The following is a 15485-nucleotide window of genomic DNA, read 5'->3' on the forward strand; positions in this document are numbered from 1 at the left end:
AGCATCCAATATCCTCCGACCTCCGACCCTCTATTTGTAAATCTTGATAGAGTTGAACAGCCAGTACGACTCCTTGTAAGCCTGCGGGTTGGCACCCACGTACGCGTTGCACGAACCGCCCGGCGCCGAGCCGCACTGTGGATAACCCTCCATCTGCGCTTTGTAGTCGTACATGATGGCACCACAGAAGCTTGTATTGACGATCTATGACCATTTCGAAATGCAGCAAGTCAGCCTTCCAGGTCCCAGTCAAAGAAACAAAGGGGGCCTATTGGTCAAATTTCCAAAGTGTTCTCACAATAGTCAAGTCCTTAAAAGTCTTGCCCACGTTACAAGACGAGCTGGACCGAAAGTCGGCCTGTGGCGTCCCCCACAGCGACGGGTTGGGCTTTCCGGATGTGATGTCGGACGTGATCTTATTCCGCGGCAGGAACCAGACTCGGATCCCCGTGGTGTCGAGGAGCAGGGCATATATGCCACCACCGCCGTTGTTGAACCCGGTGCCAAAGGAACCCTTTCCACCATTGACTCCGCACCCGGCTCTGTAAATAGCAAGAAACGTCAGCCCAATGTTTGCTGTGCAGCAAAACCCCATCCAAACAAAAAAAAATGTTGCTTACGGATTGCTCGGCGTCCCTTCGCATCCCTTGAGATCACAATCCCTCCTCAGCTCTGGGCCCTTGAGGTTGGGGAAAGCACACCTGCCACATGTGTGCAGCGAGACGGTGTTCTCAGCCTGCCCCGTCCAACCGTTGCCTTCGAGAAAGTCGATTTCGCTGATTGGGTTCTCATTCATGTTGTATGCCCAGCTAACAGCCAACGCCAGAGTCAGCGAAATCTCTGGTCTCTCGTGATATGATATGCACATGCCCTTTGTCAGGGATGTCCACATAGAAAGGCACAACTCACAGCGCAGGCCAAACACCACAAGCATTTCCAGGCATGTGTGCAATGTCGGCAAGCAGCAGCCCTCCGTTGAACGTCTCGCGCGATTCCAGCCGGACGCTCTTACGGCCCCTGCCATTCACCGGGACAGTGTTGGTGGAGTCCACGCCAATGTACATCTGGTTGCCGCGGTACGCCATCAGGCCGCTGCTGAGCGCCTCCTGCCTGGTGGCATAATCAACAAAGCCGCTCGTCGGGTCGCCCGTGGCATATCCCAGGTTGTTGAAGAACGCGCGCTGTGTTGTGGTTGGTGAAAGGTCCTATCCGTTAGCAAGCATTTTTCTGTGGCATCGTCACGGTGAGAAATTTCTTAGAAGAGGGAAAAAAAAAAAAAAAAAAAAAAAGCATTGTCTAGCACTCACATCCCGAACGTTGAAAAAGTCGAAAAAGTTGGTTGACCTATTGTAGCTCTTCACAAGCTTGTACTGCTGTGCGCTCGCGGATGTGACGGCAGAGAGTAGCATGAAGAAGGACTTGTATGAAGCCATGACTGTTGTTCTAGTCGCTGTGTGAGGAGCGTTCTTGTTTGAAGCCTGGCACATTATATTTTCTACATCATCGCGATCATCTCGGCCTTTTATATATATACATGATATCCATTTTCAAACCAAGCTCTCGTCACGGTGGCGATATCAGTGTGTGCTGGATATAGTCGAGGTTGAACAAAAGCCCGATAGCTGCCGGTCCCGACCGTTGCTTGAAAGCAAACTATTGAACATACAAAAGGACAAAGAAAAACCAATAGTCTCCGGTTCGAGGCGCAAATCTCGTGCCTGGAATTGTGTAGCCGAGAACTCGCTCGACTGAAGGCGCCACCCTGAGCATTGTATTCAGGCATTATAGAAGCACATCAACCGGAGCTGATTGTCAATCGTGATTCTGGTGGCTATCACATCTACAGGCAGCTTGGAGAGCTGATTCTGATATTGTCCGGCTCTGAGCTAGGCGATCGGCACCGTTACCAGATCGAGTGCCATGTCCTCAAGCCAAAGTGTGATGTGGCTCCTGTGGCACCTTTTCTCAGCCTAGGCACTCTCAAGGGCCGTGCCGGATCCAGCGCCTCCAGGGTTTTTTAGTGTGACCTCCCGGGCACCGTTCAAACCTTCTTTTCTTTGGCCCCTTGCATACTCGTTGCCAGCGGCGGATATGTAGCTCCGACTTGACCTAGGCTGTCAAAATTCGTGCGAAACGTTTTGTCTTCACAAACGACTATTGAACCGTACTGCCGTTGACCAGTGCCGTCTGTTTGGCCCCTACACGTGTAAGCCACACTGTCACGCCTTGCTCACATTCAGACCAACACCTGTAGGCGTCGAGATTCACCAATCAGATGTCAAAAGGTTGAACGAGGCACCAAGCACGGGTACTTTGATTCTTTGCTTTCGTATTGTATGCGTTTGTAGGCCCAAATGTGTAGCATCTGTAATTGTTTCGTTTCGTCATTCGCCGTTATCTTCTGCCCTGGCTCGCCAGCCATGCCTTCCCCTTTAGCATTTCAATAACACTATCTCGCATCCACCAACCGTTCTCACCCGCGACTCCATCGCCGATAGGTTCCGCCAAAGCGTCGTCATTGATGGACCGCACAGGCTCGGAAATCTGCACCCCTTTACCCTTGCCATGCGTTACTCTGACCTCGGCTGTTTTTGCCGCCTTGTCCCGTACCGCAGCAGCGCGCCTCTTTTCGGCCCAGTCGAACAGCAACCGGAGGCCCAGAAGCTCATCGCGTCCGCCAGCCTCCAGTGCCTCCTCGAGTACGAGTCTTGCATCAACGGCGCTAGAGCCCTCATCTCCGACAGTGCATCGGTCCAGTACTACAGCACGCTCTGCATGTGTGAGTCCTCGGAGTGACGGTAGGCTGAATACCCACTCGAGAGGGTCTACATCAGCCTTACCGGCCCTAATAGAGCTTGTCCCCTGTCTCCCGCCAGCTGCTCCAGCACGTGCAGATCCAGCATCAATTCCGCCCAAAGCGCCGTCGTTACGTCTTCCCAATGCTTGCAATGTTGCCCCAAAGACACTGTCGCGAGCCGGCCGTCGGCGAAGATGCAAACAAGGATTGGCGCGGAAGGCCGTCATCATATCGGCATTTGAAGATTTGTCTTTCTCGCCTTTGGAATTACTTCTTGGGGCTCGAGGAATCGGGCCTGATTTGCTGTTGTCCTGGAAGACCGGGTTCGATGCAGTGAAATCAATTGTCAAGTCCCAGTACCCCAGTGCCGCAGCGTCGGTACGAATAGATGCAATGTCCTCCAATGGTGGTAGGAGGCAAGGCGTATTCCGCCGTATGAGCAGATGAGTGAGAGGCATTGACAAGTCCGAGGCGGCCGTAGAAGCGAGTGGGCCACTAGACTTTTGCTGCTTCGAACCCTTTTTCTGAGCCTTGACTTCAGCGGATTGGGCCTGATCACTCTTTGTCTTGGCACCCGACTTGATGTCAAATGCTGTGGTCGTAGTAGCAGGTTCGGTTTTCTGCTTGAGCTGGATCATTATGGGTACGGAAATCGGCTGGCCCGTCGCCATGTCCTTCACTACAAGGCATCGCGGCTCTGTAGCTAATACCCAGAAGTGGCGGAAAGCCTGTAGGTGGGACCGGTTGTCTTGCACATTCGCTGGAAATAGGGGGTAAAAAGCGACAAGGAGTGCGGCGATAGCCAAGTTGCTAGTACCAAAGGTCATGGTTCCGCAGCCCAGAAAAAGAGCGCCGACAGCAAGATGTGCAGCCATGTGGCTCCCATAAGTCGTGTGAGCGTCATCACGGCCGTGCAGTAATCTCAGTCGTCGCAGAACCGTCAGATCACCTGTCCCGGCCATGACGGTTGCACAAGAAAGGGCCAGAACATCGACGCACATACGCGCGTTGCCCCTTGCCATCTGTGCATCAAAAGTAGTCGCCGGCTGTCGCATCACTCCCAGAAAGCCATCCAAGTAGTGGATCAGCACATCACGGACCCGCTCGTTAGCCGAGCCCGCGTATCGCAGTGCCATGGAAAAACAAAGACCTGCCATGATGGCAAAGAAGGGCAGATCGCTGCTCTTGAGGGTCGACGCAGGCCAAGAACGGTGCATCTTGCGATACTCGGCAGGGAGATTGCCATGCACCCACTCGATGGACGGCTCGATCTTGCTCCAGAGAATCAGATTCTTCGCAACGGTCCGCAAGAGGAGCATGTCTGGACGTACGTAGTCGAACTGCAAGATGGAATCCGGTACATCCACTTTGCGTGCCACAATGGGGTCTTCTGTCTTCATGAAGATGAGCGCCAGGGCCACGACGGCGCCAGCAGCTGATCGATCTAGAACGTTGACCACTTCGACCCTCTTTGCAGCGGATGCAACTGTCAGCAGCTTTTCTGTCAGGCGCATGTCGTGCAGTCCTTTCAGATCAGCTCCTTTGCCAAGATTTATGAAGCCCAAGGCGAAGCCGGCCGCCAATCTGTACCCTTCATTTCGCAAAGGATCTTCTTCATCTTCGTCGTCAATGTACTGGATCTCTGACATCATAACCTCGCTCATTCGACGATGCTGTGTGTTGCAGTACAATAGTCCAATACCCATTATGCCTGTCGTCTGGGTGAGATGAGACAGGTTGAGCTCTGCGGCACCTGGTGGAAGCATCCTTGTGACATGAACCGAGAGAAGGCGTGTGATCAAAGAATCCATGGTTCCAATATATGACGCTGCAAGGCCCAGAAGCAGCCCTATAGAAGTCATAGTGTGCTTCGGCGTCAAATACTTGAAAGCCACCCACTTGGCCACTGACTTGAGGTGCCCATTGAGGCCGAGGGCTAAAAGAAAACCGGCGTGTCTATGGTTCAAATCATTGCCTGGCTTGTTGTAGAGAATCCAGGAAGTGTCGATTCCTTTGGCCTGGGGGGATATAGCTAGTCCTGCAGCTACTCCTTGATGGAAGAAGGCCCAGTTGACCTTTTCTTCAGTGAACAGAGATTTGTCCACGCTGACAGAAACGTTCGCCGGCTTAATGTTGCAGCTTAGCTGGAATCCACTGATTGGGAATTTCTGTGTCAAGAGTGGGAAGCGCAATGAGTAATAAAGCATTCCTCGCCCGGCAGGTATTGCCAGTGTACCCGTCGCTAGCGTAGTTACGACTTCTTTCTGCTTCTCGAGGTATTCCGCATCTGTCCATTTGGGGTTTGGTTCGAAACGCAGAACCCTGGGTTTGTTGGTCGACAGCAGGTTCTGGGCTTCGTTTAGACGGCGGTCATCTTTGAACAGTGCACGAACAACCGCTTGACGTTCGTTACCTTCGCCATCCTCCAAACCCTGGCTGCTGAAATCTTCCAGGTTTCTGCAAATCAACTGCAGATCCCACTGGGCAACATGTGATGGATTCTGGTATGCATGTGTAAGTAAACTGGCAATATTGGGGGCAAGATTTGAGGCCGGATTCCAAAGACTTACACTATTACAGAGAACAGTGTCCCGGAACAGCCTATCCGGCTGAAGAATTAAGCTAATATCGGTGCGATTGACCAGTTCAAGGAGTTCCTTTGGCCAATGCTGTGGGGGGTGAGATTGGCACATGGATATGGCATCTCTAAGCGGCGTAGCTATCGCTTCGGGCAGGGTTTCCAAGACCTCGCCAGTGATCCCGCACCTATGCAAAGTCTCCACGGTCTCGGCGTGACTTCTTGTAGAAGCAAGAGATCTGAAGAAGTTTCGCAGCATGAGTGTCCGAGGGGTGATATTGCTCCACCTGCGGTCATCTAACCCGTCCTTATGACTCTGCGTTGCAGTCGAATAAACGTCCGCGAGGGTTGGAAAGGGTTCACCGCTACTACCACCGAGCTGCTCTTGAACCCAGTCAAGTATCGAAGGAATCTTCTCAGGCTTCGGTAAGGGAGGGCTTAAGTCCAAGTCTGTAACGTACAGTCATGATTAGAAAGGCATTCTATTTGTAAAACTTTAGGCAGACAATGCTGCTTACCTGAGTCACGACTGGGATCAACTCCAGTCTGTATGCCAAGTTCATAAAGCTGCACGAAATCGTGCCACTTCAACCACCTTGCGATCTGACAAGCGACTACTCTTATATCAGCAGGACCTGGAAATACAGATTCCGAGTCCAAGGTGTTCAACTTCTTCTCCTCGAGTATGAGATGAAGACCCATCATAATGCTCCAGGCCGCGCTTCTTCTTGATTCAAGGCTGCGCCCAGTGGCGGTTGGCAGATAGCCATCTTTTCCGACCAGCTGGACACCAGTCGCGCTTGCCATGAACCCTCTAGCGAGTTCTATGTGCTGCTTAATGAAATCGTTTCCTTGAATGCTTGATCGGCTACCATCCTGGCTTACAAGCGATGCATACTGGGGCTCTTCCAGAAGCCAGCGCCAGCCCTTGGATTGCATCCATGCAGGAGAGACCAGTGAGCGGGGAGTTTCAAACTCCTGCATCTGATTCCAATTGCTAGAGCTGTTTGCTGCCGTGGCATTTCTTGTGGTGCGGGGTTCACCCTGACGGTCTTGGGAGACATTTGCTGGGTCGAGCGCAAGGAATAAAACGAAAAGCTCAATGACGCAGCAAGACCATTCAACGTTGGCAACTTGGCCCTCATGATTCTCAGCCATCCATTGCATAATATGCCACCAGCCAGCTAGCATGCGCTCTCCGTGAGAGTCGGGCAAGATGCTGCGGCACACATCAAGCAGCTGTCGGGCTTGAGGTACAGTAGGCTCGAGCTTGATTTGGATCCGATGGAAAGCACCAGCCTTGTCGCGGATATCCACCATGCCATGAGCCTTGCTATGACAAACCGCCTCTAGTTGCGCCCCCGTAAGTCCAGCGCCGATGGATCTCCTTCCCTTCCGTTTCTTGTCGTCGTACCGACCAGCAAACTCAAGACTGTGGATGTTGTCATAGTAGAGAAGGGGTAGGATGACCTTGGTCAGCTCACTCCACGGGCCTTGTATGCTCAGCTCGCGTTCACCGGCCATGTCCTCTGACAGTATCAGGATCATAGACTGATCGCCATCTATAACTTTGCACGAATCCACGACACTTTGGGCTCTCCTCAAGGGACCCCAAGTTATCACCATGTCTGAATCCGGAGGAACTGCTCGCTTGGCTCCAAACTTGATGGCTGACTTTGGTCTACTCTTTTTTTTCCGTGTTTGCACATGTAGAGCTTGAAGTTGCAGTCTTTTGTCGACCGGATCCTGGATACCAATCAAAAGATATGTGCGATTATCCTCGTCGACTGCAAACGGTGGACCGACGACGACAAAAACTTTACACTGACTTCGAGCGGGACGGCTCGATAGGGAATAGCGAACATTATTGTTGTCCATAGGAATGCTGTGGATCTTGGTCATGTGAATTTCCTTGGACAAGCCGTCAACGAGGTCTAGATCATCCAATCCAATGTTCTGGAATCCATCAAAGTCACCTCCAGTCCGTAACGACTCCAATATGTCAGAAGTAGGTGCCTCCAAGAAGCCGTTGTTTTTTACGCTGTAGCTGCCGCTGACGTTCAAAGGCATATAACTGCCGCTAACACGGCCTCGTAAACTGCTGCGGGAGTCTATTCTCCGGCCCCCTGGATGTGTTATCATTGACTCGTTGGCAAACGACGCACGCTCGTGCGATGCTGAGAGGTCCGCTCTTGCGAGGAGAGAGCTGACGCGACGAGACTGGCGCCTTGTCACCTCGCCTCCTGTGTCACCATCCATGGAGAGGGCTTGTTCTAACGATTTTTCAACACGTTCGCTCCTTCTTGTCTTTTTCATCGGTATTTGGGCGCCGGTGCTCTCGCGGAAGTTTGTGTTGACAGGACTGGTGGCACCACTAAGTCCCGGTTGCATCGAACTCCTCCTGCGACCTCCGCTTGGCTTGGGCTTTGCGCGCCGTGTGAGGATGTCGTCAGGATTCAGATATGCTAGCCTCCAGATGGTGTAGTTGCTCGCCTCGCGATTGACAGTTATAGCCAAAACCAAGTCTTCTGCACCGTCACATGCCGACTGTCCAGGCTGTCTGACTGTTTCGATATGTAGGATCTCCTCTGCCGGGTCCAGAAAGGGGGTTTTTGGGGTGCTCCTCCGCTTGTAGCTTTTTATAGACTTGTCCGGCTGCGTGACTACAAGACCGAGCTCCGAGAAGGGATCTGTCAGGCACACCAAACGAGGCCACTGTGACTCGTTGATATGCATCCCCGGTTCTAGTAGATCTTCTAGCGTGGAGCTCAGTCGGAGGGGTAAAGTCTTGGGCTTCCCCATGCCTTCGGTCGAAAACTGCAGCTGCGTGCTTCGCTGGGAAACCGGGGAAACATGAGGCGAGATGAACGAGTTGGGCGGCACACGAGGGAACTTGAGAGCAATCGGAGAGGAGTTGTCGGCTTGGGACTTGCGTTGGATAACAACTCCGACGGGTGCGGCACAGGCACACTCAACCTCGAAGGGCATGTGTACTACATGGCTGGTACCAGACAGAAAGAATATGTGAGCCTGAGTCTTGAGGAACACCACAAGCGCCTTGGACAGTGCCGGAGTTTTGTCTTGTGTAGGTTCTCCATTTTGGGGAGACGAGGTCCCCGCGTCTCCTTCTGGAGTGGGAAACTGTGTAATCAGAGCTTGATTTATCGGTTCGCTCTCGGCTGCAAAATTGAAACTCTTTCTAAAGATACCACCTCGAGACCATAGTACGGTGGTTTTGGTGACCAAGAGCTCGTCCTCGCCATCACGCTCGCTTTGCGAGGTGTCTGGGAAGATCTCCCAGCTGTATAGGTCTGGTGAGGGGTCGGGCGGCAAAATATTTTCGCTAATGGCATGACCTAGTCCTGTTGGCTGGTGAATCCCGAACGAGGTCACCGAAGCCATCTTGCCTTGATGGGCTCCATAAGCCTCAGCTGAGCAGGGCTCCGAGGAGGGGTACCTGAGCAGCTACAAGAGTCGAATCGATTCCGCCGGAGTTTGCTAGATAATTGCTTCTGCGGATAGATCAGACCCTGTGGAGAGCCAGACGACGCCTTGCAGATGCACTATGTCATTCACGATGTAGTGCAGGGCTAATTGGAACTTTCCGAAGACCCTGTAGAGAGCCTGGAGCTTGTTGATACGGAAGGACCTGGTGCTAGCTCGACTGGAAAGGTCGCTGCATCGCAATTCGCGTCAACATCGCACAACAATCTGATCAATTCCGTAACGCGCTTTCCCTGCCCCTGACCCTGCAGCTGCCCAATGAATAAGGTTGGCGGGGTACACTGTGATTGGTTGTGACCCTGGACAGGCGCGACTTTAGTGGGTTCCAACGCCTGAGGCACGCACAGCTTGGGCCGTGACGTAGCTTCGGGCCTCGGCCGGTGATCTAGAACACTAGCATAGCTGCTAATGTCGCTACAAAGGTACCATCCATCCCAAGCTCCTTTGGTAGGTTGGGTGTCTTGACGTAGTCGAGCTCTGTTCGTCAAGGGCTTCATCTCAACAAGAGTTTGAAATCTACGCCATGCGCAGCGGCTGTGTCTGGTTTTGCCATCGCCATGTCCGACGAGGAGACTCCCAATGTCAATAACGGCATCCAGTCAATAGGCGACTACACCGAATCGTCGCCTCAAACCCCGTCGCAGCCTCCGAATGTTGCCGTAAGCGACGAACGCGCCGCTGAAAGCACGCTCGAAAAAGTCGCGTCAACACCTGACGAAGATGGCGACGAAAGTGAGGAGGAAGAGGATGATGAAGACGACGACGACGAGGATGAGGAAGACGACGAGGAAGAGGAGGAGCCGCGGTTGAAGTATACTCGTTTGACTCAGAATCTGGGCGCTGTGTACAAGAATGGTGATGCCACGAGTTCGTTTCTTGTTGCGGGCGACAAAATGGTAATGCGAAAATATTACAGCTGCGCTGGGACAATTTTTCTTCTTCTGTGATGAGTCGCTGACTGACCCTTTTGCGTTGTGTAGATTATCGGCACACATAGCGGAAACATTGTAAGATGCTGCCCCTATTCTTGTCTATATGATCTGCTTACTGACAAGAATATAGCATGCTGTGCAATTGCCTTCTTTCCAAACTTTACTCGTATATCATGCACACTCGGCATCCGTCACTTCGGTATCGATTTCACCGTGTCCTCCTCCAGTTTCATCCCTTAGACCCGATGTTCTTAAAGCCGCGCCACAAAACAGCGAGACCGCCAGCTTGCGCCGGCCAGCATCAAAACATTCAGAGGCGTCTCCCGCCGCAGCGTCGAGGAAGCCGAGAGAAGCGCCTCCGGTTCCGAATATGCCGTCGAACCATATTCATATCGCTACATCGTCGATGGATGGAAACGTATGCGTACAGTCGCTCATGGAGAGAAGGGATGTACAACTTCGCAACTTTGCGCGGCCGGTGCAGGCGGTGGCTCTATCCCCAGAGTACAAAAGCGACAAGACTTATCTGTCAGGAGGCCTTGCTGGGAGTTTGATCCTTACTGTGGGTGGACAGACCGGAAAGAGCAACTCCACGACGATAGGTACAGCTGCAGCGACGGCATCGAGCTGGCTAGGTTCCATAGGTCTAGCGGGTAATGCGGGCAAGGATACTGTGCTTCATTCCGGAGAGGGTACCATCAGCACCATCAAATGGTCACTTTCTGGCAAGTACGTTGCCTGGCTGAACGAACACGGCATCAAGATCATGAGGTCCAAGATCAAACTGGATAGCGCAGATGCAGATGACGCTTGGAAGCGCATCGGCCACATTGATCGGCCGCAGTCCTCAGAGTGGGATGCCATGGCAAGCGCATGGAGGGGTCGGGCAGAATGGATGGATGAGCAGGCCGTGGAGATGGATGACAACGCAGACACAACCTTGGTCGGCGACAGCAGAAGCGACCAAGACTCATCTGGTACTCTGTCGCCAGCAGCAGCAAAGCTGAAACAACAACAGTCGAAACATGACAAGACTATCGAGAAACTAGTGGTTGGCTGGGGAGGTACGATATGGGTGATCCACGTTCACCCTGGAGGAATGGGCGTTGGGAAGAATGCGGGCGAAAAGTCCGTGGGCAGAGCTGAAATACATCAAAAGTATGACTCTATCAGGACCATCCATTGTTCACGAGTTTTGAGATGCTGACTACTTTTCTATACAGACTTCGCATGGACTGCATCATTTCTGGAATTTCTTTATATACCCAAAGCCTTTTACTTATTCTCGCATACTGTTTACCGGAGGACGAGGACGAGGATGATGATGAGGATGGCGATGGGGAGAAGACACCAACACAACCCCGAGGTCACCGTTCACGACCGTCAGCTGCCTCTAGCAGCAGTGAACCGTCGGGGGGTATTAGACGCAGGCAAAATAATCAACCCCCGGAGCTGAGGCTGATCGACCTAAAATCGCAATCAGAGATATATAAAGACGGTCTCAGCATCAGCAGATACGAACGACTGTCGGCGAGCGACTACCATCTAGGAGTACTGCCAGCACAAAATCAGGAAGCAGTTGCTTCATCTAAGAGTGCCTTGGAAGCTCTAGCAGGTTTTGGGACAGACATGTGGAATGCTGCCATCAAACCCAAAATGTTATTCAGCTCCGGAGCAAGCATACGGAGTGGCCACAGCAATGACGCAACTTCAGGCTCAAAGGTCAGCCTGGCGGGGAGCAGTATCAGAGCTCCTTTCAAACTTCAGACTCAGGCAGTACATCCTTCGCTGGAAACTCCTGGTCCCAAAATATTTATGCACAGTCCATACGATTGTGTCTTGGCGACCAAGAGAGACCTGGGAGACCATCTCACGTGGCTTGTAGAACATCAGGAATACCAAGCCGCATGGGAGCTACTAGATGAACATCCCGAAATCATGGCTACGTCCCCGAGCGTCTCAGATCTGGTTGCCACACCCACCGCTGAGAGGCCAACCCAAGTCTCGGATGACTTGTTTGATGATACTACATCTACCGTAGATGCGGTGAGCCGAGCGTTCAATTCTTCAGTCGCCAGGGAAAAGAGAAGAATCGGCGAGCTATGGTTGCAGGATCTCATCGAGGACAACGACTGGGTCAAAGCTGGCCAAATTGCGGCCAAAGTGCTCGGAAGCTCTGAGCGCTGGGAGAAATGGATATGGACATTTGCGGGAGCCGACAAGTTTGACGAGATAGTAAACTACGTACCGACTGAACCAATGCGTCCGCCAATCGATGGTTCGGTCTACGAGGTCATGCTTGGCCACTACCTGAGAGAAGACAAACCACGTTTCCGGGAATTGCTGGATCGCTGGCCTGTGGAGCTGTTTGATGCCAACACCATTGCCACAACTTTGGAAAACCAGCTCAAATACCGCGACGTCAGGGAGGATAGTGTCGAGGATGGAGAGAAAGGACGTGACTGGCGCATTGTCATGGAAAGCCTAGCTCGACTCCACGAAGCCAATGGGCGTCTGCGCGAAGCATTAAAATGCAACATTCGGCTCCAGGACGCAGAAAATGCCTTCCGTCTCATTAGGGAGGGTCATCTTGCTGATGCGGTAGTTGACGATATTCCCAGCTTTATCTTGCTGCGCCTACCTTCGGGTATGGAGACAAAAATGAGCCTTGAGGAGGTGGAAGCGGCAACCTCTGAAGCCATAACTTTGCTGGTCGATGAGGCACAGAACGGCTTAGTCAAGCCTGAGGTTGTGGTCTCGCAACTACAAGAGCGGGAGGATCTACACGCCTATCTCTTTTTCTACATTCGTGGCTTGTGGACCGGGCAGGGAGTTGCTCCTCACCGACACGAGGGTGCGGCTGAGGCGCGCGAACGGATGCTTGACGATAGCAGGTCGCTTGTCGATGATTTCGCAGACCTTGCTGTGCAGATGTTTGCGACATATGATCGGTCACTGCTGATGGAGTTTCTTGAGCATTCACTATCATACTCCTTTGAGAAGGCAGAAAAGGTGTGCGAGGAGCACAACTTCATCCCTGAATTGGTGTATCTGTACGCAAAGACGGGTCAAATGAAGCGAGCATTGTATCTAATCATTGACCGGCTCGCCGACGTCAGCCGCGCAATCGCTTTTGCCAAGACGCAAGACGATCCGGACTTGTGGGAGGACCTCCTCAACTACAGTATGGACAAGCCGCGATTTATCAGAGCGCTGTTAGAGGAGGTCGGGACGGCCATCGATCCAATTACACTCGTACGAAGGATCCCCGAGGGCCTGGAAATTCCAGGTTTGCGGGAAGGCTTAACCCACATCATGAAGGAGCACGAGATACAACACAGCATCTCATCTGGAGTCGCTCGTGTCCTGCGCTCCGAAGTCTCTGGGGCTCAGGCTACGCTGCGTAGTGGTCAGCGACGGGGTGTGAAATTTGAAGTCGCCCCCCTGGGCCAGACACACATGGACGCAAACACAACGGGACGCGGCGGAAATGACGTAGCAGACGCAGCGGCGGCGGCTTTAGACAAGGCTTTGGCATCTGCACAAGGCTCCGCGCCAGTTGCCGATCCTGACGCATCCGGAGCGGTGGCCAAGATACCCAAATCTTGGACTCCTGGACACTGCCCTAAGTGCCTGGAGGCTTTCAACGAGTGGGATATGGAAACACTGGTTGGTTTTGCGTGTGGGCATGTCTTCCACCTCTCGCACTTGTTGGAGACGATAAATCCAGACCAGCCAAGTGACGGAAGCGAAGGGCTGCTGAATGGGGATTCTTTCCGGGCGACAGAGACCGTTGGCGGGCGACTTCACGTCAGATCCAAGGTCACACATGCCAGGTTGTTGAAGGACAAGATACGGGGTGGATGCCCGATGTGTCCTTGTGATAGGAGTAAGGAAATGTAAAATATTATGGTGCCTGCAACGCAGTCTCTTTAACAAAGTTGTATCAAGAACTTGCAATCTAATTCGGCGCCTAACTGGGTTGTTGACTTTACTTTCGTGTAAGCAAACTCGAACTTAATACAAGAATATCTGATTTATTCTTAACCCTGTAAGAAACGATATATCTTGACGATTGAGCCGCAGTAGACATTCCCTGACCTGACTTATAGCCTACTTTGCTGCTATTCGGCACTTGGATTACTCTCGTCACCACACGGGCAATTACCGTCTCAGATAACTATCAAACTTCTGAAGACACTACGAGGCCAAATCGAGCCGAATTTTCTCGTTAGATACATTTCAAGGCGTAATGCATGAGTCAATAAACGGCGTATTGTGGCAGAGGGACAAGGGATGGACTTTTTTTTTTTTTTTTTTTTTTTTTTTTTTTTTTTTTAAAAAAAAAGAAATACTAGACTAGTGATACATGTATTTGCTACTAAATCTTTTCCTTGCACAGCCTACATCTACATGTTTGGCTTCTCATCAAATTCTTGACATTTGGCCAAGAACCTGCCTACCTGGGTACAGCAAGTCAAACCGTTAACTTTTTGGTGATAAAGCTGTGCTTTACTCAAGGCCGTCAGGGCCGTAAATGTCAATAAGACTCCTACCCCGGGTGCTGGAAGCCAAATTCATGCATTTAAAGGAGGCCGCGATAAGGTCCTGCTTGGTCGCCTTTGTCAGGGCGATCCGCTGCATGGCGGCTTCGGACAGCGGCGTAGTATTGGCTGCTTCGACCGTCACGCGAGCGTCTTCAGCTTCGCGATAATTACGGAGCGCATAAGAAACGCCACCCTCGGCTTCGGTCTGGGAGATCAAGAAGTTCAGAAGGGTCGATGCGGCGCGCCGAAGCTCCCAAGCGGCCACGAGGCTGGCGGTGTTGGTTGCCTCGACGGGGCAGACCGCCGTCCTGAATGTGGATGCTGATGATGCCATATTTGCTGCTGATCTAATCGTATGTTAGTGTTTTTGTGTTAGTGCTAGTCAGGTTCGTCTTGTATCGATTGTGTTGGTGTGCAATGTCAATCGAATGGGGTAATTAAGTGACGAAAAGGGAGTTATGTGATGAATTTATAGACATGTTCCTTGCATGTATGAGAGCGGGTGGGTGAAATTTCCATGTGTCACAAACGAACAATATGATTGTTCAGAGTCAGACTGACAAAGCTTTCTCCAACGATCAGACCAAAGACTTTGAGCAAACAAAGGCTTTGTCAAGGGTTAGGAACAACAAAAAGACAAGCAACTCACCGGGCAGCTGCAGGCTGGTAGAATCACGTGAAAGACCCCAAGGCTCTGTCGTCTGAACCAGCAAGAGTGGTGGTAAGAAACCTTAGTCATCACGCGGGGTTCTTCCACCTTTGGCCTTCCAGCTTAGTCCCTTTTTTCCCCTACCAAACTCGACCACAATCTACCGTTACCAGCCGACCCGGACTGAAATCTTCGCATGTGCACTTTTCCTCACCAGAGTAAATTGTGAGAAGTCAACCGAACCACAAACGGGCATCGGCAGCAAAAAAAAGAAAAAAAAAAAACAGACCGCAACCTTGTTACAGATCCCCGCCATTTACTGCCAGAAAACGCTACCCGTTTACTGGGGCCGAAGAAAGCCTGCACGTTTCTTCGCACCGTTCCTGGTCTGGTTGTTGCAGGTACTGGTCCCCTGCCAAGCGGCAAGTGCATATCAGACAGACCCTTTTACCACATCTGAAGGTACCTTACTACACCT

General features: G+C 52.0%; 4 protein-coding genes across 4 annotated transcripts; 1 reads left to right on the forward strand and 3 right to left on the reverse strand.

Moving 5' to 3' along the window:
• Positions 1 to 30: 30 nt before the first annotated feature.
• Positions 31 to 1433, reverse strand: MGG_03315 (uncharacterized protein; the record flags this gene model as incomplete). Its single annotated transcript, XM_003716597.1, has 5 exons — positions 31 to 204; positions 299 to 542; positions 621 to 809; positions 910 to 1181; positions 1308 to 1433. The coding sequence occupies 5 exons, from the start codon at positions 1431 to 1433 to the stop codon at positions 31 to 33; spliced, it is 1005 nt and encodes a 334-aa protein (XP_003716645.1).
• A 6-nt stretch (positions 1434 to 1439) lies between these two features.
• MGG_03314 (uncharacterized protein) lies at positions 1440 to 9103 on the reverse strand. Its single transcript, XM_003716598.1, has 3 exons — positions 5894 to 9103; positions 5368 to 5825; positions 1440 to 5298 (listed from the first exon to the last, which is right to left on the reverse strand). The coding sequence occupies exons 1-3, from the start codon at positions 8775 to 8777 to the stop codon at positions 2395 to 2397; spliced, it is 6246 nt and encodes a 2081-aa protein (XP_003716646.1). The 5' UTR covers positions 8778 to 9103; the 3' UTR covers positions 1440 to 2394.
• Positions 9104 to 9288: 185 nt separating this feature from the next.
• On the forward strand, positions 9289 to 13846 carry MGG_03313 (vacuolar assembly protein). Its single transcript, XM_003716599.1, has 4 exons — positions 9289 to 9775; positions 9860 to 9886; positions 9942 to 10969; positions 11035 to 13846. The coding sequence occupies exons 1-4, from the start codon at positions 9437 to 9439 to the stop codon at positions 13712 to 13714; spliced, it is 4074 nt and encodes a 1357-aa protein (XP_003716647.1). The 5' UTR covers positions 9289 to 9436; the 3' UTR covers positions 13715 to 13846.
• Positions 13847 to 14112: 266 nt separating this feature from the next.
• MGG_03312 (uncharacterized protein) lies at positions 14113 to 14938 on the reverse strand. Its single transcript, XM_003716600.1, has one exon. It carries the CDS (start codon positions 14690 to 14692, stop codon positions 14324 to 14326), a length of 369 nt encoding a protein of 122 aa, XP_003716648.1. The 5' UTR covers positions 14693 to 14938; the 3' UTR covers positions 14113 to 14323.
• Between the last annotated feature and the right edge of the window lie 547 nt (positions 14939 to 15485).

Source organism: Pyricularia oryzae, chromosome 4, assembly GCF_000002495.2.
Source record: "Pyricularia oryzae 70-15 chromosome 4, whole genome shotgun sequence".
NCBI lineage: Eukaryota > Fungi > Ascomycota > Sordariomycetes > Magnaporthales > Pyriculariaceae > Pyricularia > Pyricularia oryzae.

Coding starts and splice junctions, on each gene's coding strand:
- MGG_03314 (XM_003716598.1), bottom strand. CDS start 8,777: ATGGCTTCGGTGACCTCGTTCGGGATTCACCAGCCAACAGGACTAGGT. Junction 5,826..5,893: donor TGATCCCAGTCGTGACTCAG/GTAAGCAGCATT, acceptor TGTACGTTACAG/ACTTGGACTTAAGCCCTCCC. Junction 5,299..5,367: donor ACACTGTTCTCTGTAATAGT/GTAAGTCTTTGG, acceptor CATGCATACCAG/AATCCATCACATGTTGCCCA.
- MGG_03313 (XM_003716599.1), top strand. CDS start 9,437: ATGTCCGACGAGGAGACTCCCAATGTCAATAACGGCATCCAGTCAATA. Junction 9,887..9,941: donor GCACACATAGCGGAAACATT/GTAAGATGCTGC, acceptor ACAAGAATATAG/CATGCTGTGCAATTGCCTTC. Junction 10,970..11,034: donor AGAGCTGAAATACATCAAAA/GTATGACTCTAT, acceptor TTTTCTATACAG/ACTTCGCATGGACTGCATCA.
- MGG_03312 (XM_003716600.1), bottom strand. CDS start 14,692: ATGGCATCATCAGCATCCACATTCAGGACGGCGGTCTGCCCCGTCGAG.